This window comes from Nelumbo lutea, chromosome 3 (assembly GCF_056320005.1).
Source record: "Nelumbo lutea isolate HS-2025 chromosome 3, American lotus-T2T, whole genome shotgun sequence".
In the NCBI taxonomy this organism is placed as follows: domain Eukaryota; kingdom Viridiplantae; phylum Streptophyta; class Magnoliopsida; order Proteales; family Nelumbonaceae; genus Nelumbo; species Nelumbo lutea.
In genome coordinates this window covers 16,790,801-16,817,366 of record NC_142686.1, presented here as the reverse complement: position 1 = coordinate 16,817,366, position 26,566 = coordinate 16,790,801, and the positions used below count along the sequence as shown (strand labels likewise).

Below are 26,566 nucleotides of genomic sequence, written 5' to 3'. Positions count from 1 at the left end.
TCTTTCTGGCACTGCAGAAATTGCCTTGAAAATCTTTTTATTCTTAATTATCATTAGAAAAAGAGTAGAAAAGAAAGAAAGAAATGTCTCAGTTGAGTTTCTGACACTTCACCCACCTGCCAAGTAACCCGAAAAAAACAGCCCGAGCAGAACTTTCGGGTTTCCGGTCGACGCCAAACCTATAGACTGTAGCAGTAGCGGGCCGGACACGAAACGCCAGGGTTCGGGTCGCAGACAACAACAACAACTCTTGACTCTAGTCGTCAGTCGATCGACATCACCCGCTAGAAGCCTAAAACAAGAAAGAACAAGTAATTCTCTCTTTTCTCTTCTATGCTGATGAAGCCACGAGACCGAAATGATGAATAACAGGTGCGGTTGCCGTCTTTAGTTTTTTTTTTTTTTCTCATACAGCAAGTATAAAAGGGTCTCCCACAAGGCCCATGCGCCTTTCCCTCCACATTCCGCTTGTCCGGACCCCTGACCTGCAATACCTCTCTCCTTTCTAGTTCTCCACCTCTATGCGTGTCATGGTTGCCACGTGTCTTCTTCAGTGGAGATATATAAAAGCCAACCTAGGTTGCAGGTCTAAGGCTGTCTCTTTTTCAGTCCACTTCGTTCATCTATCTTTCTCTCTCCATGTGAAGGAAAAAGAGAGATATGATCTAACTCCTATGTGTTTCTCCAATTTCTGCATAACGACCATTCAACTCTAGAGCGAGTATCTCTACTCGTACTTTTACCGCTTTTTTTTTTTTTTTTCCTCTCTTTGATTTCTTTACTTTCGTTCTCGCAACTCTATTTCGACTGCCGTAATTCGACTATTATTTTTGGTAGAGATCTGTTCGGCTTGTAATCGGTTTGATCTGGAAGGAGTTCCGGTGAAAAGTTACCGGTTTGGATCCGATCCAGGCAGCAGCAGCGCCCGAAGATGGCGCTGTTCAGAAGGTTGTTTTATCGGAAGCCACCCGATCGGCTTCTGGAGATCTCCGAGAGAGTTTATGGTATGTGTTTTGCTCTTTTCTTCTCTGTTCAGTAAGATCACCAAACTTATGTGTTTTTGGGAATCCCTGGTCTTCTAGAAACAAAGTGCTGCTAATTACTTCCAAATGGTCATTACTCAATGTTGGTCCCGGCTATCCGGGGCGTATAATTGCGTTTTTATACGCTTTTTTATTCTTCTTTGTGTTTCGGGATTCGCTTGCTGGAATTTTTGATATTCGGTGTAGAAAATGAAGAGACATTTTTTTCATCCGTAAAATGTTCAAATATTCCCACAGTATTTTGGGTAGTACTGGAGTAGAGTTGTTGGAGTTTGCTTGTATTGGCAATTCTTGCTATATTACATTTTCTGTGTAATTGTTGGAGATTCCAAGATTCGGTAAGGAGGATAAGTGAAGACGTTTATGGACTTAAAGGGGGATTCTGGGATGCTATTGAGTTCTTTATGCTGTCATCACTACAGGAAAAGGCTCCGGTGAATCACTGGGAAATTTAAGATTTGTGCTAAATTCACCGGACTTTTTGAACTGTAAATGTTATTGTTATTTATTTACTTATTTAATCTGCATTTGGATGCTAGCTTTTGGTGTTTTGTCATAGTAATTGAAAATTTTGACATTTGGCATGGAAGGATTTGGTATGCAGATTTGTTAATCATTTTATTTGTGTTGAAGAAACACACAGGCCTTTTTGTTTCGCTCCCGACTGCAAAAAATGAAAAGGAAAAAATAACTCTATCCTTTAGATCCACTTTTAGACTTTCAATATTTGAAAATATTCTTTTTTTTTTTTCATTTTCTACCTTATATATATATCGTAGATTTTGGAGACATATTTTGCTATAATATAAATCAAATTCTGGCTGTTGGTGATTTTTGTGCCACAGTATTTGACTGTTGCTTCTCAACGGATGTTCCGGAAGAGGATGAGTACAAGGTTTACATAAGTGGGATTGTAGCACAGTTACAAGACCAGTTCCCTGATGCCTCATTCATGGTATTTAACTTTAGGGAGGGAGAAAGGAGGAGCCAAATTTCAGACATACTGTCTCAGTATGCCATGACTGTTATGGATTACCCTCGGCAATATGAAGGATGTCCTCTATTACCATTGGAAATGATCCACCACTTCTTGCGTTCAAGTGAGAGCTGGTTGTCATTGGAAGGGCAACAGAATGTGCTTCTGATGCACTGTGAGAGAGGAGGATGGCCTGTTCTTGCCTTTATGCTTGCAGGTCTCCTATTATACAGAAAACAGTACACTGGGGAACAGAAGACTCTGGAAATGGTGTACAAGCAAGCTCCTAGGGAACTCCTCCATCTATTGTCTCCTTTAAACCCACAACCTTCACATTTGAGATATCTCCAATACATCTCCAGAAGAAGCCTTGGGTCAGATTTGCCTCCATTAGATACACCACTGACATTGGATTGTCTTATTCTTAGAGTCCTTCCCATGTTCAATGGGGGAGGGGGTTGCAGGCCTGCAGTTCGTGTTTATGGTCAAGACCCTTCAGCTGTAAACAGCAGAAGCTCAACAATTTTATTTTCAACTTCAAAGACAAAGAAACACATTCGCCACTACCGACAGGTCATTCTGTTTTTACATATCTGAAAACTGAATTTTAGATCTCCTTGGAGTTCTAAGAGTTCTGGTGTGCAACTGCAGGCAGATTGTGCTCTTGTGAAACTAGGTATTCATTGTCGTGTTCAAGGGGATGTGGTTCTCGAGTGCATCCATTTGGACGATGATCTCTTACGCGAGGAGATGATGTTCAGAATTATGTTCAACACAGCGTTTATCCGATCAAATATATTGATGCTCAACCGTGATGAAGTTGATATTCTATGGGATGCTAAGGACCAATTTCCAAAGGACTTCAAGGCAGAGGTAGGTGGTTGTTTTTCTTCCATGGGATTGTTCTTTCCCTGAAATGTAGGGATTGAATCCATACTTATTTCTGAATCAGGTACTCTTTTCGGACACTGATGCAGTTGGGTCTAATATCACAACAGGAGGGTTAAATGAAGATGGGAATGAAACAGAAGGTACAACAGAGGAGTTCTATGAGGTGGAAGAGATTTTTAGCAATGTAGATGGGCAGGATGGGAAAGGCGATTCTTACATGCATGGAGCTCAAGAAGGTCCATTGGATGGTGCCAATCACAAACAGGATGGAGAGGCAGAGTTTACTGTTCGAACTGTTGAATCATTGAAAGCCAAGAGTTACAAACAAGAAAAAAAGTATGATTCTAATGTGCACAAAATTCAGGACAGAATCTTGAATGATGGGATGCAAAAGTCAGAGGTTGTGGCAGTGGCTGCTGATGTCCGGAGCAAATTAGAAACCAAAGCAGTAGTTACTGATGCACAAAGCAAATTAGAAACCAAAGCACTGACTACTAATGTGCCTTGTAAATTGGTAGAAATGGATAAAAAAGAGAGCACAGAGAACATTGATGCCCGAAAGAAGTCAGATTCCAAAGTTCCTCAGCAAAAGCCTGAAAAATTACTGCCACCCATATTAAAGAAGCAACCAACTTCATACACAAAACCAGCTTCAGGTCCAGTTGCAGCTAAACAAAAGACCAAACAGAAAGAACCTGAGAACACCTTTGTAAAACAGGCAAAATCAAAGACAGTTTCTCGATGGATCCCCCCAAGCAACAGTTCATATACTAATCCCATGCGTGTAATATCTCATCCTCCATCAAGATATAACAGTGCACCAGCTGCTCTAGAGATTGCAGCCCTTTCAAATGATTGTAGTGCAGGTGAAACTAATGTTGTTCCATCTGTTACTGCCAGTGCTGAGGTTGTGGTCCCATCTGATGATCCTCCTGAATCATCTGATGATTTTCATGAAGTTGATTCTGTTATACCTTCAGAATCCATGGATAATGCACCTAGTCCCTATCTATCATCATCATTACCTCCCCCTCCCCCTCCTCCTCCACCTATACGGGATTCAATTAGGTCCTTTAATCCATCCCCATCTCCATCTCCATGTCCTCCAACTCTGAATTCTGGGGTGATTCCTCAAGGATCAAGTTCTTCTCCCATGAGAAACATAATTGGATCAACTGCTGCTCCTCCACCACCACCACCACCACCACCTCCTCCTCCCCTTAGACAAAGTGTTGTTAGAATGGCTGCCCCTCCACCTCCACCTCCCCCCCCCCCACCACCACCACCTCCTCCCCCCTTACGTGGAGCTCCACCACCACCACCTCCTCCTCCTTTACGTGGAGCTCCACCACCACCACCTCCTCCTCCTTTACGTGGAGCTCCACCTCCACCACCACCTCCTCCTTTACGTGGAGCTCCACCGCCACCACCTCTTCCTCCTTTACGTGGAGCTCCACCTCCACCACCACCACCTCCCATACGCGGTGCTCCACCTCCCCCACCTCTTCCTACTCGTGGTGCTCCTCCTCCACCTCCACCTCCTACTCGTGGTACTCCACCTCCACCTCCTCCTGTACGTGGAGCTCCACCGCCCCCCACCTCTTCCTACTCGTGGTGCTCCTCCTCCACCTCCACCTCCTACTCGTGGTACTCCACCTCCACCTCCTCCTGTACGTGGAGCTCCACCGCCACCACCCCCAATGCATGGAACACCACCTCCACCTCCACCCCCTGGAGCTCGAGCACCTCAGCTGCCTGCCCCACCTAGACCTCCAGGTGGTGCACCTCCACCTCCACCTATTGGGGCCAAAGGACCAAATGCTGTTGGTTCTCTTGCTGATACAAAAAGTTCAACTTCTGGGAGAGGCCGTGGGCTTAGTCGTTCTATTGGCCTTGGTTATCAGGGGTCACCTGCTTCAGCACCTCGGAGATCGTTATTGAAGCCACTGCACTGGGTTAAGGTAACAAGAGCGGTGCAAGGAAGCTTATGGGCCGAACTACAGAGATATGAAGAGCCTCAAATGTATTGTAATCATCTCTGGCCATATGGATTTGCAATTAGTCTTAGATCTCATGGATCATATTGGTTTTCATTTCTAGCACCATGGTTATGAAAGGTTCTCACAGGATTCTAGTACATTTATTGGATTTAGATGCATCCATATACTTCAATACTATCAGATTGGTGTCATAACCAATTTTTCTAATTTTGTTTTATAGATACTGCATTTTAGTTTTAATGGTTTTCTTTTTTTTTTACCTTTTGGTTCTCATATTTAATATGGTGACCTTTGTATGTTAGTGCGTCAGAATTTGATGTGTCAGAACTTGAGAGCCTTTTCTCTGCCACGGTTCCAAATATGGTTGATGGCTCAGGGGGTAAATCTGGAAGACGCAAATCTCTTGGATCCAAACCAGATAAAGTTCACCTGGTAATTAATACAAGTTAGTGTTATGCATTTAAAACTTTCATAGCTCTAAATATTTCATATAGGGGCAATTTTGTTAATATATTTTGTGGATTTATAGCACTAATCTTTTGTGCTCCATGATATATTTATTTTCCTAATCAATGAACTAAAAAAAGAAATACTTGTTAGAAAATGAATCTTCTAAATGTTTCAAATTTCCAGCAAATCTTGATGATCCAATCAAATTTTGCATTGATTGAGAATGGATTATTTTCATATCAAATGGGGTCCACATGAGTTGGAAATCAATTTCTTGGGCTTGCTGGGATGGACTCAATGTTGTAGGCCTCTGGAGCAACTCACTCATTTCTTAGGTATTGCTGAATGCGTCAGATTCATGAAAATCTGATTATTGGCCCATCATGACAGCCACTAGAATGCCCATATAAATCCAGGAGGAATGGGTTTGACTTCACTTTTGTCAACCTTTGGTTCTGCACCACTTGGGGTTCTCTTATACTTCTTTTTCCTAGTTGATGACAACTATTGGTTGATTTACTACCTAAAAATTGATCAGAGCTTTTGAGAATGCCATTAGGTTATTTCTGTTGTCGTATGTTTCATTAACAAGCATAATTACTACTCTCTGCAGATTGACCTAAACCGGGCCAAGAACTGTGAAATTATGCTCACAAAAGTTAAGATGCCCCTTTCTGATATGATGGTAAGCTAACATCAATGCAAATATTCCTATGCCATTACAGTTCTTGTGCAATAAAAGCATTGCTTAGAAATGGTTATGATTTATGATACCTTTATACCTTGTAAAGAAGGGAATACAGATATAGGTAATGCTTAATTTTGTCCTCACTGGAGAATTAACAACTATGTTTTGTATGTATTGGAACTTATCAGCTGATGTGTACAGTTTTGCAAGATCATTGATATGTTATCCATCTAGTGGTAAAATTTTTAGTATATTGCTAAAGTATTGCATGGGTTCTTTATGTATGCTGATATATGTACCACGCTATATTATAATCATCATTGTAAATCACAATATATTAACACAATTCATTAATAGATTATTCTTTTAACTACTAGTTTTGCTCTATTTGAAAAATTATGCATTCTTTTATTGTGAAAATGCTACCTTCCTATATGAAGTAGAGGGTGTCTCAGTGGGCAACCATAGTCCTGGATAGTGACTTTGATTAAAAATGCATTCTCTAGCCCTATCACATTTCTCTCTAGGTCTACTAGATAGTTACTTTCACTTCTTGTTATTCTTACCTTAATCTTTAGGTTCAAGTGTTGGTATAATTGAGACTGAAACAAATTGCAGATACCCTATACTCAATGGCAGTGGGATCTAAGGTTGTTGTTTGGTTTGAAGGAAAAGGTAGGGAGAGGTAGGGAAACCTATACCTCTCTTTACCTTTTCCTTCAAACCAAATACAGCCTAAGAGCTAGGTAATGCTTTCTGATAGTACATTAGAATGTGCTGTGTTAGGGTTTGTCAAGGTCTCAAAGAGCCAAAATCTTTTAAAGGTGAAATCTCAACTAGGTAGGAATTGTATGAGGATAAAAGAAAGTTTTAGCAGCTATAGGGTTAGCATTTGATGGTATATTTAAGGTACATTGTAAAAGCTATTCATTTAAGGTTCATCACAAGTGGAGACTGGTTAGGTTATGAAAAGTCTTGGGGTCTAACTACAATAATCACAGATTTGCCCCAACTCCCAAGAGGGTCAAAAACTTCAAAATAAGGAAAGTAGGTGTAGGATAGGAGACTTTTGATGAATTTTATAGGTAGTATTAGAATGGATAGTTGTAGATGGCAACTAAGTTTGGTGAGGTTTGGGATATGTCTTTCATAAAAGGATGCAAATTCTACTTTGTTAAGAAAACCTTGGTGCTATGAAATCTAGGGTTCTAGGTGGAATTTTGAGATGAGATTTGGAAGGATAAAAATTTTAAAAGACCTACAAGGGGCACCTGAGTATGGAAGCAATTGGAGACGGTTTAGCATAGAAAGATGAAAATAGCTGGAATTGGAAAACTTTAAGTTTTGATGAAAAATAACTAAAAGATCACTTAGATCAGTTCCAGCCGTTCGAGAATGTTAAATGAATATCTTTTGGTGAAGAACTTATCTCTGTCGATGGTTGTAATGGCTGCTTGCAAAATTAAAGAAAAGATAGAGAGAGAAAGAAGAGAGAAAACTTGGAATCACTTAATAGGGTACCTAAAATCACTCTAGGGTTAGAACCACTCACTACAAGCATGATATGCAGAAAAACCGTTCCAATATCAACCACCACGTTTTTTTACTCTAGAGTCTAGACAAATATATAGACACCATGGGGGTTGTCAATCCTACTAGAACTAGGAGAGACAAAGATTTTATCATTGCCACTATCATAAGGAAACTACTCCTAACTACTTATGCAGTAACTTGAAACTTTAAACACAAACTAACTATCAATAGGCAAATCAAATTCCCAAGGCTATAGATAGCATCTAATATTACCAAAATACCCCTGACACCTAAGCATACAAAAATACAGGAAATTTTAGAAATTTCTGGTTTTGGCTTCTTGACTTATGCATCACCATGTCAGACATTTGTTGGATTCTGGCACCATAGTGACATTTCCATGTATGGTTTTCCTCTTTATTCATGCTTATTTTATATAAACGAACATTTAACATACATATAGAATCCCTATTTTTCTTATAGAATGTTCCTAGGTATATATGTTACAATATGAAGGGACTAGAAGAGCTGGGAGCAGACCAAAAAGGGCATGGGTTGGAGTAGCGAGAAATGGTGCATGGGCCCATAGTTTAAGTTTACCAAAGGATATGGCACTGACTGGAATGGAATGATGGATCAGGAAACAAGGCTTAGATGATGACGATAAATGTTTCTAGGTATACGGTGACAAAATTCACAAGATGCTTATTTTATTTAATAGTAAATACTGATTCTGGATGTGCCCCAAGTCCATTATTTCCATCTTGCCATGACAGACTTCCAGACAGGTGGACATGCATTAGATCCCTACTCCCCTTCCCAAGTCTAGGCAATGCTGAATGCAGGTATGTAATCACAAGGAATAAGTATAATTAGGAGTGAGCAAATGGGTCAGTTCTACCTGGAACCAAATGGAACTGACCTTGAACCAACCCTACCCAATATGTTACCAGGTAGAGTCCAGTTCCAAATTCTCGAAACCAACCCTCACCCAAGCTGGTTTCAGAGTCTGGGGGGTTTACCCTACTCAAACCTGGAGAACCAGCCTTGGAACCAAACTTGCCTTTAAGTAAATCTGAAATACTTTGAGGACGTGAAGGTTTGAACCCAAGTGCTAAGGTCACAAAGGTCATGGTCTCACTTAACCATTCAGCCACTTCAGTGAATTGATAATTTTTCTTCAATTTAATATTTGAATGTGTATGATAAGTAATGTAAAAGGTAGTGTTCACAAAATTTAAATCATAATGATAAGTTTAACTATGTATTAATATATAATGTGATAATCTACGGATTAAATTACTCAATTTAATTAATAAAGGTAATGTAAGTTTTTTAATCATATATTAGCGTTATTGAAAATTATGTTTAATCATTTTATAATTGCGATATTTCCATGGGTACACCCTGGAAACGACCCCTACAGGGAAGGTTTCAGTTCTGCCTTGAAACCAAACTGAACTAACCCTTGCTCACCTCTGAGTGTAATACAAACCAAACCAGGCAGTGATCTAGATCTGCAGCATCATCTCCTGTGTCTTGGAGACCTCTTTGAATGCTGGTTTGAGAGCCTGCTGTGAAGGATAAAACCTTTTCACATGTAAAACACATATCAACATGCATATTAGAATAAGAAGACAAAACACCTAGTCATACTTGTTGAAGTTGGCTTTGTTGGCTGACCACTTATTTTTACAGAGTGCAGCATTAGCGTTGGATGGTTCTATTTTAGATGTTGATCAGGTGGAAAATCTCATAAAGTTTTGTCCAACAAAAGAGGAGATGGGACTTCTGAAGGTGAAAATGATCAATCAATTATTATTCACTTCACAGCATCTTTTTCACCTTTTATCATAACTGTTTGCAAATTATGTTGTGTACATATTCTTCCTTTTTTTTCAGGGATACAGTGGTGACAAGGAAAACCTAGGGAAGTGTGAACAGGTCTGTATAGCTACTTTCTTGGCTAAATTTTGTTGTATCTTTGTAAATGATGCGTTGCTTGTATGATTCCTAATGGTTTGATTCAGTCGTACGAACAATGAAAGTATTTTCTTGAGCAAAAAAAGCTTCATTACCACTATATATGGATTTTAGGAAGACGATGATTCACTAGTATTGTTGTGAACTAATTGGATAATTTCGAAGTTTCATTATCATTATGATTTGCTTCCAAGACATGGTGTAGTCTTTCTGCAACGCACATGAGCATTTTATATGAAAGGATGAAGCATTTTACATAAGGTGCATGGAGGGCAAGGTGTACTTTTATTTCTTCTTCCTGTTTAATGCATGCTTTTATTTTGTCAATAAACAAGGGGGAAGAAAAAGGTGTATCCAGGATAAGATTGTTAAAAATGCTGATTCATGTTATAGATTTACCTATTTAGTTATGACCTTGGTGTGCTACAACAAGAAGTCAAGAACATAAAAGAATGACTTGATTTTGAAGATAAAGTGATAACTGAAGATTCGGTGTCTAAGAAGGTGGTTGGTATGGTGTACACTTTGGTTGTTGATACTAAAACTTTTAGGGGAGTTTCATATTTGGGCTTTTTTTGTAGGTAATCAAAAAGATTTTATTAAGGTATTGCAGAAGCAACTAATACAATGAGCTTCCCATGAAGAGGCGCGAAGTGCAGCCTCAATAACAGTAGCAAATTACAATTGGAACCCAAAAAGATGATCCCTATGCACCCCTTGCTTATCTAGACAGTCAGCTAGCCAATTAGCTAATCTCCTTTCCCACTGAATTCTTACTGTCATATTGGAAGTCATCCATTTAAACCTCTTCATGGCATCCCTGTAGAACCAAACAACAGTTTCTGGATTCCTTAGCCACCCAACTATCAGCTCTGAATCCCCCTCAATTATATACTGATGTTCAACTCTCTAGAAAAGTGTACTCCCTGCAGGACAGCTTGAAACTCAGCTCGGATAGAGTCCCCCTCATCAATAGAACCTGAGAAAAGAGCAAATATACTGCCACTTGTATCTCTGAAGACACCCCTATTCCCAAGGGCCCTGGAATCCCCAAACTGCTACTATCAAAGTTGAGCTTAATGAAGCTTTCTTCAGGAGGTACTCAAGCTACAATAGGCTTTTCCTTTATCTCCGGACTTCTTGCTACAACTCCCCAATTTCTTCAAATATCATCAAAGGAAGAAAGGGAAAAGGTCTCCAGAGTTTTAGCCCTATTTACAATGCTCTCCCAAATAGCCTCCTCATTCCTTTCCTTGTCATTAAAAATTCTAGTATTTCTCTCCTCCCGAAGTGTCCACACCAAAGCAGCCTAGCACATTTCAATAGGGTCATTACCCCTTCTCTTAGACCATTTGAAGGTTGAAGGGTCGAATAGACTACTGATCTGCAAAGGCAAAGACCACCTGCATCCAAATAGAGCAAATAACCTTTCCCATAACCCTGCAACAACAGGGCAAGAGATTAGCCAGATGAAAGCAACTCTCAGTATTAGCTTTGCACAAAACCCACCAACTCAGGGAGATACAAAGGAACACTCTTTTTTTTGCAGGTTCTCCAAAGTGTTTAGCTTTCCATGAAAGGCTTCCCAACAAAGGGTTCCAACCTGAGGTGGAATAGGCTTAGATCACACCTCTTTAATATTCTTTTCATAAACAGATGACTTTAATTCAAGGTGTAAAATCCCATTGTACACACCTTATCATACAGGGGGTTTCTGTTTCTTATGTCAGTGAAATACATCATCATCATCTAAGCCTTATCCCAACTCTATGGGATCGATTACATGAATCCTATTTCATCATTCCATTCTGTTCAGTGCCATATTCATCATTAAATTAAGGGCACTAGAATCATTTCCTGTTACTTCCACCCAAGTCCTTTTTGGTCTGCCTCTAACTCTTCTAGCCCCTTCAACTTGTAACTGTCACATTTTTATGTCAATGAAATACAGCACTCAAAAAAAAATAGTGGCTTAATTTTGGAATTCATGAATATATCTATCCAATTATCTAATTGAGAATAAGATCCTATTAATTCAACGTGATTTGCAAGATTATGGTTTTGGTGAAAAATGATGTGGATTGTAGGCTGTTTGAAGACTTGTCATTATTTGTAGGATTTCTTCCCAGAGTAGAGGCGCTTGAGGCAAAGAGATCCCCCATTCTACACCATTTCATCTTTATCCTAATTGTTGATATTTTTGGTTGAATGCAGATATTTCTGGCTAACTCAAAGCTGGAAAATTGATAGGAATGAGACTAGAGTTCTACATCTTCAATTTTCTGATGACATTATGTTATTTTGCAAAGACACAAGGGAGGTGGGCTGAGGAGAATGTTTTGAGAAAATGAGTTGTATAGCAAGAATTAACATGGGAGAGGAAGTAGGGGTGTAAGTCAGGCCGGGTTAGGTCATATTGAGGTCAACCCTAACTCAAGCCGAGTTGTCGAACTCCCAACTTGATTTTTTGGGGTTGGGTTTTGGTTGTTCCACTTTCTTCATTTCATTGCTGAAGTGTTCTTATTTTCAAGATTAAGAATCAGGGGATTAGTTTCACCAATTTTAGCATTATTATATGCACAAGAACAAAGTTATGGTGCTTTAGGGTTACCATAATTATATCATACTAAAAAGTTTTGCATTTAAACTTATAGTTGTTGATACATATAAATAAATGTATGAATGCATGATTGCATTCATGATACATATTTATATAACATTTAAACATACAAATATGAAGGCATGTTGAGTCTGGGTTAGGTTCAGGTTAACCCAACCCAAGTGCACTCCTAGGAGGAAAAGATAGGGAGAAATATATGTGTCTATATTAGGGTGCATGGTGAACCATTTAATAAGCCCCATGGATTCTTGAGGGACACTTCCATGTTACATTTTTCATTCTTTGGTTGTTTATTGGATGTAATTGAACAGTTGATGTAAATATTAACTGTTATTTTTTCCTACAAAATGTTATTAACAAAAGTAAGCTTATAAAAACTTTTTTCTATAGAACTATAATGTTAAAGTTTAACAAAATATGGAGTATTATAATATTTAGTACTTGTCCCTAGACATTTCTGTGAGTCCTTGTTTTTTCATCTTGCTAAGTCATATTCCCAGACATGCATTGGATTATGATTCTCATGCCTGTTTCCATGCAAAACTGCTTGACAGCTATCGTTGAGTCCTTTAGAAACTACTGTCTCAAAACCACAATATGGATTTTTTTGTGGGTTAATCCCACAATATGCCATTCACTTTATAAAAAAATCACCAAAAAAATAACAGCATGGTCCTATAAATGGTTCTTTACAGAGAGAGAGAGAGAGATGGATTTATCTTTTATCTAATTTTAGTATGTGTTTTTTAATATAATTTCATCTCTCTCTCTCTCTCTCTCAATATATGTGTGTATTTGTTTGCCTGCATATTTTTGTAATGTAGTTCATTTATGCTAGTAAGCAATTTGTTGGTTGCTCATTGAAGTATTTCTATTTAACTTTTGATGCTTTAGTTCTTTCTGGAGCTAATGAAAGTGCCACGGGTGGAATCTAAACTAAGAGTGTTCTCTTTCAAGATTCAATTTCCTTCTCAGGTTTGGTCGTACTTTTGTTGTTCATTTGTTTTTATTAAAATAATGTAAAATAGCATACATTAGTACATGTCTTGCTGTCTGAATCTTACCTCATTTGCAGATTGCAGATTTTAGAATGAGTTTAAACACTGTAATCTCTGCATGCGAAGAGGTATTTTTTTTTATGGTATTAAGACCTTTTGATGTGTTTCATTATTAATTTTTACCTTGGTACTCAATTTTTATATTAATGATTAAACAGGTCCGGAATTCCATAAAATTGAAGGAAATTATGAAAAAAATACTTCATCTGGGGAATACACTGAACCAAGGAACAGCAAGGGGTAAGCAACTTGATCAATATTCTGAAACTTTCTTCAAATTTAATTTATTAGTGGAGGAACTGGAGATTTATCCTATTTTTATATAATCTATTGGTTTGAAGGAGAGTCCATTAATTTGACTGAGCAGTAAAATCTTGGGCTGACAAGTGTGAAAACATAGATATGATTCTAACAATGAGCATCTTGTGCAAACAATATGCCTGGGGTTAGGTCTGTATTAAGTTTACTCCTCCCAAGATCCTGGATTGCAGGGATCAGCATTGGGTAGTGGTCTTTTTTTAGGGTGGGTGGGTGTTTGAAGGGGCTTATATGTTTCTTGTGCCTAGATTTTGTGATAAACAAAAGATACTTCCTCATTGGAAAATGAAAAGAAATATATAGTATTTGTGAAATTGGGTCTTCAAATTACCTAGCTTCTTTGATCATGAAAAATTTTGCATGTATAGCCATCTGTCCAATTAATGAGTTAGTGAAAACACAGAAAAAGTGGAATTGATTGGATTATTTGCAACTGTTCAGTTTTATTAATTTGTTAAAAAATATGGAGTATGTAAAAAGAGAATGTGCCTAACCATGCTCTTGGTTTAGGCCAATACTTTTGGCCCAGCCATAGACCCCTTCATTTACATGTATTCATCTCATCGCCTAGATTTGTAAGAATGTTGCTTCTAAGAATTACTCTGCTCTAGTTGAATCTCCTTGTCCAATAGGTCGTGAATATACCACCATGATGTTTCCAAGATGGCCCCTAAAAACACCATAAATGCCCACTTATCAAAATTGGGTTGTGCCCTATTCAGTACTCTACGTCTTCTATTAAGTTTATCGTTATTGTTAAAATAGTTACTCAAAATTGGGGGTGCAACTTGGGTGGGCCCAACCCAAGCCCGGACTGACCCAGCCCACATTTTTGCATGGGTTGGGCTTGGATTTTCAGTCCTCATACTGGGCCTGGGCCCAAAAACCTTGGCTTTTCCATTTTTTGGGTTAGGCTTGGGCCTAGCCCCCAAGTAGCCCAAGCCTGGCCTAACTACACACATGCATACATACATATATTGATACAACACACATCCATACACATGCATTCATGCTTATATGCAAAAACATACAAAGGCAACATTTGTTTGTGGTGTAAATACTGGACCAATGTTGTATTACACTCCGGTCCGGTTTTGTAGCCATTTGGATGAAGTGTAAATCACCACCGAAAATTGATGTAAAGCTTCATGCAGATTGAGTTTTACATCGATAGTCGAAAGGAAATATACAATGATTAAAATGAAGTAAAACTCTCCCCTTCTCTTGATCAAAGTAAAACTCTTCATTTTTTTGTCGTTTTATATGATTTTTTTTATCAATAACAACTTCATAAATTTCATTGAAATATGATAGGAATAGTTACATCAAGGAAGACAAACACTCTTGTCTTCCAAAGACAGCTTAAGTTCTCAAAGAAAGAAAGGAAAAAAGAAGTAAAATGATTGCAACTTAGCCCAAAACGTTACATCCCTTTCAGTCCCCTGTTTAGCTAGCCCATTAGATATAGAGTTAGCTGATCTATTAACCCAACTCAATCTGATTTCCATTTCCTGCACCAGCCACGTGAACTTTCTTTTCTCATTGCTGTACTTCCATAGTCCACACTTGTCTTTCCTCAGCCACCCTATTACCACCTCTGAGTCCCCTTCAATTATGAGTTTTCTGATGTCCATTTCCTTAGCTTTCTGAACACCTTCCATAACTGCCAAGATCTCAGCTCTAAGAGAGTCCCCCACTCCAATTAAACCTGAGAACATGGCTGAAATGTCATTTTATATGATTTTGACCATGTAGGTAGTAGATACAACCATGATCATAAAACACTTTCAATAGTGTGTGGAGATAAAATGGTAAAGACATGACCATTATCCCAAGTGCAGGCGGTCTTTTAAATTGATTGTATTATCCAAACGCTTTCAAAAAAGTCACGACTAGTTTACGTTGACACATCCAAACATCGAGTGTAAAATGGGACCACCGATCTGGTTCCCATTTACATTCCTATAAACCAATCAAAGGAATACTCCACGGTGTAAAAGTAGGAATGGCAACGGGTAGGGTACCCGTGCAAATTGCCCTACCCGTTCCCGAACCCGCCTATGTATCCTTGATTCCAAACCCGTCTAACTTTTCCTCAATTTCCCAAACCCGTCCCGTCCCCATTAAACCCGTCCCGACCTGTCCCACCCGTTAAATCCCTTGAGCAAACGTTTTCTACTAAAAAAAAGTATCTTAATGCTTATAGCGTGACTTGAACTCAAATCAATTAATGATAGAGCCAAATCTCTTAACGCTACTTTAAGCCACTAAACCATCTCACCTTTTGTGTACTTTAATGAAATAAAATAGATTTTATTAACTTTTGTGTTCATCAAAACAATCAATACATATATATGATTAACAATTCCAACTAAAAATTAAAAGAAATAATATTTAAAATTAGCATTTTATAACTAAATGAAATAAACAATCTATCAAATCCAAATTTACATCAAATGATGATTTTAATCTCAAGAAATTTATACATTTGAAATATTAATAATAGAATAATTATCGTAGTACATAAAATTTATAAATTTGTGCATGATATATAATATAATAGATTCATATTTATTCATCCTGGGTATCGGGTATGGATACCCTAAAGTCAAAACCCAAACCCGTCCCATACCCTATAGGGTTTTGATAAACAGGTCCTATTCGGGTTGGGATGGGTCGGATACCCGAAAATTCCCACGAAATTGCCATCCCTATGTAAAAATATATTTACACGGCAAACAAATGCAGCCAAAATTCCCCTTTAAAGGTTTAAATTAGTGATACTAAATAGGTTCAACAGGCCCACTTTAGCCCAATTGACCAACCCCAGCCTGGTCTACCTGAGTATGACAATTTTCAGTTCTGGCTAGGCTTGGGTTGGAAAGATCAGGCTTGACCTCAGGCCCAGTCTGGGCTTGAGCTTAGGCCCGATATTTAGGGTTGGGCCTGGGTTGACCTTAAACCTGGCCTAGCCCACCTGACTTGCACCCCTACTCAAAATAGGACATTAATAGAACCAAAGAAAATCCTCTTAATCCACATATACTTCTTTTAATATAGTTGTATTACAACCAGCTCTTTGAATAGATAATAGAATGTAGCGTCTTTTAAATATGATTGATGTAGAAAATGATAGTTTTCATTTTAAGGCAAGTAAAATATGTGCAGAAAAAAACAAGAAAGTTTTAGGCATTTCTTCTTCCACCTAATGTGGCTCTGGGTATGTGCAAGTTCTTCAATCTGAAAACCATTTAAACCAACTCATCTACATGGGGTTTTCTCAATGTAGCCAACCATATTAGGTGGTTTTGGGATAGCAAGCTTCACTTGAATTGGGTCAAAGACACCCACCCTTGGGAAGGAATAATCTTGACTTACAATTTTTTCATCTCCTTTATCAGATATAAGGTGGGAAAGGGAGATAGAATTTAGTTTTGGATTGACCTTTAGTGGGGTAACTCTACCTTGGCCAACTCCTTCCCTCGCCTGTTCAGCCTTACCTTAAACCAAGAAGCTTCCATATCCTAGATTTTACCCCCTCCCCCCTTATTTCAATTGGAATCCAACTCTTAGGAGACCACTAAGGGACCTGGAGCTTAGTGAAATTACTAGTTTCTTGCACACCCTGAGAGAGGTATACCTCTCCCAAAATTCCCGACCTTCGTGTGTGGACCCTTCACCCATCTGGTAAGTTTTCAACCAAATCTTGCTTCAAGGCTTTAGTTAGGGAAGAACAAACTACTGATCAGTACCCCTACAAGAGAATTTGGTGTGCTCGTATCCCTTCCAGGGTCTGTTTTTTTGTGTGGGAGGCCAGCTTAAAGAAAATCAACACTTATGATCTCCTTCAGAAAAGAACCATGAAAGGTCTTATCTATCTCCTCATGTCTGTTGTTTCTGCCTTAAAGCTGGGGAACCTGCCAACCACATCCTGCTTCAATGTGAGGAAACTAGAAAGTTTTGGAACTTCTTTCTAACAATATTTGAATACAGTTGGGTTTTCCCAAAAAATGTGGTTGAATGATTAAGGCAATAGTCAGGAAGAGGATTAAGCAAAAGAGGGAAAACTTTATGGAAATCTGCTACACATGCTATTTTTTGGAGCATTTAGGAAGAGAGAAATAACCGGGTGTTTACCAATAGAACAAAAAACTATGAGGAGCTAATTTCTCTAATCTGTTACAGATGCTTCCTGTGGACTTTCAGCTCAATTTATTTCAGAGGTGTCACATTTGATGACCTCCAAAGAAACGCTGTAAATTTTCTTCAAATCACATACACCTCAACACTTCCCGCAGTTTCAGATCTGACGAGGAAGGGGAGACGACCTTGTACTTTGATGGGAGTGATTTTGGAAACCCAGGTGCAGCGGGTATTGGAGGCATAATTCGAAGAAGAGATGGTATTATCAGTTGGGCTTTTAGTGGGCCGATCGGGATAGCCTCCTCAACAAAGGCCGAAGTTATGGCAGTTTTAACCGGCATTAGGATTGCAAAAGACCTGGGTTTATTAAATCTTACCATTAAAGGAGATTCAGCCAATACCGTTAATTGGCTTTGTAATCCTGACAGTGGGCTTTGGGCCTTAGCTCACTACCTGGCTGAAGTGAGAGACATCCTCTCCTCCTTGAATGCTCACGTGGTCTGGATTCCGAGGGAGCTAAACTTTGTAGCTGACAGTCTAGCTAAATCTGGCGCTTACAGGGATTACTTATTTAGTGATAGTTTTCTGCCTATGTAACTTTCTGAGTGTCTAATTGCTGTGTACATCTCCTCATGTACCTCTCTTTTTATCGAAAAAAGTTAACCTTTTTTCAAAAAAATATTAGGCGGTTGGGTACCTAACATAGTCTGGAGGAAGAACTATGCCGCTTTAATGGATTGAATTGCAGAACTCAAACAGCAATATCAGCAGGTCTAGAGCTTCTCATTTTATTTTTTTATTAGGGTTTGGAGGGGTTTAAATTCTTTTGAACTCTGCTAATTGCTTTTATAAATCTTTTTTATGAGGCATTTAGTAAATCATTAGACAGCCAAATGTGACTCCATTAAGAGGTTTTGCAACAACTTTACTTGTGAGGCATGTAAAATCTTGGATTTTACTGTTTATTTCTTTGCCATTTTTTTTCATGAAGTTTTTAATTGATATAGCTTTTGCAGGTTCTGCTATTGGATTCAAGTTAGACAGCCTTTTGAAACTGACTGATACACGTGCTTCTAACAGTAAGATGACACTCATGCACTATCTTTGTAAGGTAAGAAACTTTTTTCTTAAGATTTACTTAACATCTGTAGTAAATATGCAGGATGTTTATAATCCACGCCTAGTTATGTAGTTTAAGGAAGCTGAACAGTAGCAGTGTGTTGTACCCATCTAATATTAACATTTGGGAAAAACTCTCAAGCACATCGAAGATAAAATTATGTATCAGGGTCTAGCTGCCCATGACTAGTTAAATAAAAGATATCTATAATGTACCATCATCTGCATACACATATACTCATTTAATTATGCTAAAATGCCTATGAATTGATTGATGTATGAGATGAGATTATAAACAGGGAAAGTGTTCCCCTTTTAGGTTCAAGTTTTTTGTCATTCTCCAAATAAATGTGCAGTATAAAAGTTGCATATTCAGAATAAGTAAATAGTTTTACATGAGCAGGAGGTATCTAACTTTTGCTAACCCACAAAATATTACCTATTAAATATACTGGTTGATGCTATGTTGCACTCATCCAGTGCTGACAAAATTTATATTATTTTACTCAGTATTCTTCAGGTAATAACTTGGTAGGAAGTTTCATATGCCCCTTTATCCCCTTTTTCAGGAATGTGTTTTTTTTTTTTTTTTTTTTTTTTTATGAATATCAGTAAATGGATATCATTTGGTTTCCTGGTTTAAGGACTTTGTAACTGGGTTCTTGCTACTTTAGCCCATAATCTATATTTTCTCACTTTTCTAGTGACCTCAATGAGTACTTCCATCTAAGCCCCCCTTTCCCTCCCCTTCACCATCTCCTGTGTTTCTCTGTTTTTTTCTTTTTCATTCTTTGTGTGGGGTAGTCACACAGGATGGGTTTGGTTCAGATTGATGCCAGCCTTAACTTGGGCAAGGTAACCCAACCTTAGATATTCAGGAAAACAAAATAACCTGGAATGCTAGTCTGTGAATTTACTAATGCACCGAGCAACTCATTTTAGTAGTTCTCTCATCCATGGTAAAGCAGCTATTGAGGAGACCTCATAGTGAAGGATTTAAAAGGACTTGGATTGATTAAGAATCCAAATCTATTTGTTTCATCCAGACAAAAAACTGTAAGGTAGTAGACAACTATAATAGTTGGATGAGTAGGCATATAAGAACTATAGTGTGGGGCTAGGTAACGGGCTAGGACTAGTTGACAGTTATGACAAAATCATTGATTGCTTAGCCCACCTATTTCACATGGGTCCTATATAGCAGTGGTGAGGATTTAGAGATTGACAGAACAGATAATATCAGTTGTTTTTCAATAGTTGCAAAAATGAAAAGGAAAAAAAATTAAAGGATAAGGAGAAAGAACACTTAGTTCTTTTTAGTCATTAAAAAAAATGCTTATGGTTAGTGGAGAAAAGTTCTATGCTCTATGGTTGTGGAACTCTCGGCTTCAATGTTCCACAACTATAGAGCCCCTACTAAAGTGAATAAAATTTGGGAGAGAATCATGTCCACATTGGGGTATGGGAAAGCTCATTTGATGATGATTTTATCAAGCTGTCAAAAAGGATGAGGAAAATTGTGTCAAGAAGTGTAAGGGCAACAGTGTTATAGTGCACATTTGGGAGGAAAGAATGCTAGAATCTTCAAAGATGAATGCTGCAGTAGCAAAGCATTAAAGGAAAACGTTATAATACAAGTGGCTCATTCGATTTTCTTAGAGGACTTTTGGATTTTTAGATATTAGAGATCACTTCGCTCTTAGAATTATTAGAGGGTGTTTTCTTGGACCCTAACATGAGTGACAATAGAACTTAGATGGTTGATCATTTGGGTAATTTCTCTTGTGCCTCTTATGCTCTATGGACCAGCCCTCTCAAGATTTTCCATTTAAGGAAAATTGATTGGGCCTTACATCCCTTAGAATAAGGCCTTCTGTTGGAAGCCTGTAATCTAAAGATAATACTTTTGAAACCCTTAAAGAAAGAAGGCCACACTGGACCTTATCACATCAGATGTGTTTCCTCTGTAAGGCAAGTCATGAAATTACTATCCATTTATTTTTGTTAAACAGTGATCATGAACATTTTTTCATTTTTTTTATGCTAGGTGGTCTCCCACGCCAAATATAGAGTTTATTCTGACCAAGTTTCTTCTCTCCGAGGAAAAGAGGAAAAACATTATGGAGACATATGAGAGCAACTAGGTATGGACAATGTGGGAAGAATAAAATGTAAGGATGTTTTTTTTTTTTTGATAATTGATAAGATGCAAGGATATTCCAAAACAATTATCAACCCAAAAACTCCACAATTATTCCTGTTGGAGTCAGAGTTATCCATTGGACGTTCAGAGATTCCTTGGGCATGGTGGCTATGTACGGAGGACCAATTGGAGTTGGAGACTCTGTGGGAGCTGAATTAATGGCTTTATTGCAAGGGTTAAGATTAGCAAGTCAACTTGGATTCCAACAGTCAAGTAGAAGGGGATTCGAAACTAGTAATATCTTGGATGAGAAGCAATAATCCACGGAGTTGAACATCATTCCTGATTGGGTTAGAGGAACAACAAATGGAATGGCAGATTCACTAGCAAAACAGGGGGTTAATTGACTGAACTTGTTTTGGGCAAAAGTGTGATTCTTTTGTAATCTGGGTTGTTGGAATGTTCCAACCTGTTTGTATCTTAATTATTTCCTCTAGTAAAATTTTATTTGCTGATAAAAAAATCAGTTACTGACACTACATTTTTGTTTACTAGAGTTCCGACTTCAGATTAGTAAGTGAGAAGGGATCTGGAAGGAATTCTCACACTAACTCTGATTTCTTAACTGAGTTCTGGACCTTTCTTGCATTTGATGACTTTTATACTTAGTAAAACGCATTGTAACTGATTGATGGGAACTGAAGAACTAAAAGGATCTATATGGCATCATTACCTAGAAGAAACTACTAATAGATGTTTCTAAGTTATACTTTTACTGCAAAAAGTTTTGTGGGTTTAAGTAATTACTAATTGAATTATGAATAAGTGGTATATTGGATCTTAATACAAGCCATTTCCATGTAATCTCAATCTTGGATTTTCATGATCCACAGGTGCTTGCTTCAAGATCACCAGAACTTCTGGATTTCCACCAAGACCTTGTTAGCCTTGATGCTGCATCCAAGGTTTCTATCCTTTGTTTTTCACTTCTTAATGTCAAAACCCTATCATTGACATGTGGTGATATCCATACCATCTTGAGTGCAGATACAATTGAAATCCTTAGCGGAAGAGATGCAAGCTATAACCAAAGGCTTAGAAAAGGTCAAGCAAGAGATGGTTGCTTCTGAAAACGATGACCCTGTATCTGAAATTTTCTGTAAGGTATCATGATTTTTAATATTAAAATGTTGTTTTATGGCTTAATCTTTTCTCTTTATATCACAGGTTGCATGCCTATTTTTTGATTGGTTGTTGGCATCACTATTTTTGAATTTTTTTTCTAGACTCAACTATTCATTTATTGCCCACTGTCATAGGTAAACCTGTTTGTAAAATCATTTCACAAGTCAGAATTTTGATAGAGATGGAAGTATCCTTTCACGGCTTCATATTTCGAAACAATAAATGCTACTTGCACTTTCTCTTTGGCTGGATTCGTCCTAACAAAAATTTGTTGTTTAGACCTTGAAGGAATTCATTGGCGTTGCCGAAACAGAAGTAGCAGCCTTAACATCATTGTATTCTAGAGCAGTATGCCACTAAACATATACCTAATATCTAGACACATTATCTGGTTGTACCTAGTTTATCTGATAACTCATGTTTGACCCATGGACAGGGTAGAAGTGCAGATGGACTTGCTCTTTATTTTGGTGAAGACCCTTCTCGCTGCCCATTTGAGCAAGGTAACTTCTATAAATAAAAAATTCCCTAATACCTCTTCTCTTGTGTAGAGATGTTTCCTACAAGTACTCAACTGTTTTGCTCTTGTGCTATTTCTGGGATTTATCTTTCAAAACCATCCACTTATCAACTCGTCATTTAACCTAGCAACAATATTTTGAGGTAAAAGAGGATATTCGTGAGAAAATCACAACATAAAGTTGGGAAGAAGCATTCTAGCATGAAGTTGTGATCTGGTTGTTTTTAAGCAAGAAGGCTTGCAAAGCTAGCAGTGGATCTGATGGTCAATCTAACAATGAATGAAGGGGTAAAGTTTTTGAACACAAAGTAGTGGCTGTGATAATGTTTGGTGATGAAAGAACAAAAAGCTCTAGAGCTATGCACCTTTTTTGTTGCCTATGAAGATTTAAAAGAAAAATTGCATGCAAAATTATACTAAATCTAAGCTATCGAGTCTTGAGGCCCTGAGGAGAATTTTATGGGTCTTTGCAATGGGAAGCCAAAGGAAGAAAGAGTAATGATCAATGTATTTGTTTCATAATGGACCACCGAATTTAAAAACTATAAACATAATCTACTAGTTTAATTTGCACTGACATGGCATATTCTGCATGTCATCTAGATGATTATGTTATCATCCATTCCATTAGCTTTTAGCTGAAATGTTCTTCAGAAATCTTTTTGTCCCTTGGATGGAATGTGTGTCTAATATATTCATATTGACAGTGTAAACCTGCTAGGTCGGACCTGATGGATGGTTGTGACTAATATTTCATGATATTCCCCTGAAGGATTTGGCAGCCATTAAACTTGTTTTCTGCTGTTGGTTACCTAACAATATGATGAACACTGCCTCCCAAAAGAAGAAGAAAAAACAACCCTAAAGGCCTGAAGCAGTTGCTTGCTTTTTAAGTGTGCCATATAAATATGCCTATAACATTCGTTTCCTTGTGGTCAGTGGACAAGAAACGTTTGCATATCAAAATGTTCTAGAGTTCTATAGAAAAAAAACTGTCTGCATATATATAACCTATTACCTATATACATATTTATATTTACTCCTTTAAAGTCTGTGATGCTCCCCAAACATGATATTGTATCTGCATATAAATTTGTCATTTTACACATAACCCATTTATGATCTGAGAATGAATTTAAAGGAAAAAGAAATAGATAAGCTCATTTATCGTCTAGATTTCTTTTGTTCCCAAAGTTTTCATACTCATTTAAACTCCATCCAGGAAGGTGAAGGTTACATTCATGTGATGTTCAATTATCTTTCCTTTAGATGATGAAGCTGAAGTTACTTCTTGCAGCACATCTAATACTTGACTGAAATTGCAGTTACTGCAACTCTCTCAAATTTTGTGAGGATGTTTCGTAGAGCACATGATGAAAATTGCAAGCAGTCTGAGCTGGAGAGGAAGAAAGCCCAGAAGGAGGCTGAAATGGAGAAGGCAAAGGGTGTTAAACTAACAAAGAAAACTGTGAAATAGTTGAGATTTCCCCCCTTCATATGCCCAGACAGGAGCACCAGTTCCAACTATGGATCAGCCTGCAGCCAAAAACTCTGCCCGGGATTATCTAAGAAGAAAGTTGAATCCGCTTTAATCACATGCAGAAGGATTTCCTTTACAGGAATCTTGCAATGGTAAGCTTGTAATCATTCCAAATGACAAGCTTAGTGGTTTATAGGCTGTTTGTTTAAGAAAAGAAGGCTTAGTTTCTTTTTAGAAAAGGCTTAGTTGTTCATATCCAGCGTAGAACCTCACTTCCAGAAGTCTATCCAGACAGTCATTCACATGTAAGTAGGGGTGATCATTTTCAGCCCGGCCTGCGCATATTTGTTATTTATACATACATACACATATGTTATTTTATGTTATATGTTATATTTTATGTATAAATATTATAATATGACACCTGTGATACATATTATAATAATATTCTATATTCATCATCATCATCATCATCATCATCATCATCATCATCATCATCATCCATGCCTTATCCCAACTATATGGGGTCGGCTACATGAATCCTGTTTCACCAATCTGTTCTATTTAAATTCATAGCCATTGTTAAATTATTAGTGCTTAAGTCAAATATTTTATTATTATATAAAATTTTATACACATTTTATATGACATATAATATAAAATATCACATATATTTAATATTTTATACATAAAAACTAGAGACCTAGAATCAGGCCCTGCCTGGCCCATGATAAAGCATTGATATTTATCAGTGGATATCGGCTATAAACCAATGCATACTGTCATTCATAACCCTATATTGACTCCATTGAATTTCGAGTGCCCATGCTAATCTGGAAATTCCCTTAAGTCTCATAGTATTAACTCTCAACTATTTAAGTTCAAGTTATTTCCTGCATATTTTTAATTTTGACTTGCAATACTTTGAAGTATTAATTAAAAGTTATATATTGCTGCAAAGACTTGAACCCCGATTGCCATTGAGAAGGACAAATAACCTCACCATTGCACCATGCCACACCAACATGATAAAATAACACTGGTTCTAAGTTTTATAATTCTTAAGCCACTTTTATTGGTCATTAAAATTAGTATACTTTAAAGTATTATTGAGATTTGTATTAGCTTGAAAAGGTATACATGCATACTTTAATTCTTTTACTATTTTTCAATGTTTCCCAAGTTTATCCTAGAAGTGTATCCTGGTATTTCATATTTCACATAAACTATTAAAATATGTATTTCTTATGTGTTTATTTCTTAGTTGTAGTCATTTAGGCTTTAGATTTAGTGTTACTAGTGTTTTCTTGGCAACTGTAAGTTTCCTTGGTGTATCCATGAGTTAATTTTTCCACAGCACCCTTGCATTTCCAAAGTATACCCAATGTGTTTCTTAAAATTGCCTTTTCAATGCTCTTTGCAGTACTGATAGTTTGAACCCTGTTGACATACCACCAAGCATGATTATTTGGTCTATCATATTACTTCAGGAACAAAATTGAATTACAAACAAAATAAATTAGAAGAGGCACTAGAGTGTTTGCGTTAAATGTGTGGTCTTTCAATTAAAAAGGATTAGTATTACATGAACATGAAACATATAATAAACATCTCAGTATAACGAATTCTTAGTTGTGTCCCTAATATTTTGAAGGGGATCAACATCTGATGGTTGATTCTCAACTGCAGGCTTTATGAGTGGTCTTCGAGATTTTCTCCAGCGGTGGTACTTTTGACCCAGGGAAGGACTCCTAATGAGATCATCAAAGTGATGGTGTGCTGCTACTACTTAATAATTTATATACAACTATGGTTATTAATTCTTCAGTGTTCAGGATGATAGGGAATTTCAATTTGGTTTCTCTTTTCTTTTGGCAGGTACTTTTGACACCTATTGCAGATATCATTAACTGTAAAGCACAATTCAGCAATGTATCCTCGAATCATGTACAGAGTTTTGACCCTACCCATACTTGATTCTTTTTTATGTAACATAAAAGGCGGTTCTTTTATTTTTTTTATAGAGATTTTAGAAGGATCGAATCAAGTTGTATAGAAATTGGGAAATGGAAGAAGAAAAAAGGTGGGCAGTCTTTCTGCAATTGTAATATAACCAAGCACATGCAATCAGATGTAAGCCACTTGTTCTATATTCTGATTTCTCAGTAGTTAGAACATCCTTCATAGAAGGAAAGCCATCTCCAATTCTCATGCACTCCATCTTGTTTCTATTTGGTATTTGCAGGATGCCTTCTGAATTGCAAATTGGCAATGGGAATGCACATGTATTCCATACAGTTCATCCCAGCAGGTCCTCTTTTTATTTGTGTATACTTGGTCTCTAAAGAGTTGTATTTATGGATGAGTTAAAACGAAAACAAGCATTTTAATTTGATAGAAAACTTCTCAGTTTTCA

General features: G+C 37.5%; 1 protein-coding gene across 1 annotated transcript; it reads left to right on the top strand.

Annotated features, from left to right (window-relative positions):
* Positions 1-447: 447 nt before the first annotated feature.
* LOC148863225 (formin-like protein 20) lies at positions 448-26,566 on the top strand. The gene is given in 21 exon segments (XM_088980725.1): positions 448-1,004; positions 1,889-2,592; positions 2,671-2,892; positions 2,972-4,501; positions 4,503-4,933; positions 5,213-5,342; positions 5,974-6,045; positions 9,280-9,378; positions 9,484-9,525; positions 13,079-13,159; positions 13,260-13,310; positions 13,401-13,482; positions 18,720-18,814; positions 21,859-21,930; positions 22,013-22,129; positions 22,430-22,498; positions 22,587-22,653; positions 23,996-24,302; positions 25,840-25,924; positions 26,029-26,283; positions 26,396-26,566. Coding segments are annotated over 18 exon segments (4,089 nt in total). The 5' UTR covers positions 448-931; the 3' UTR covers positions 24,148-24,302; positions 25,840-25,924; positions 26,029-26,283; positions 26,396-26,566.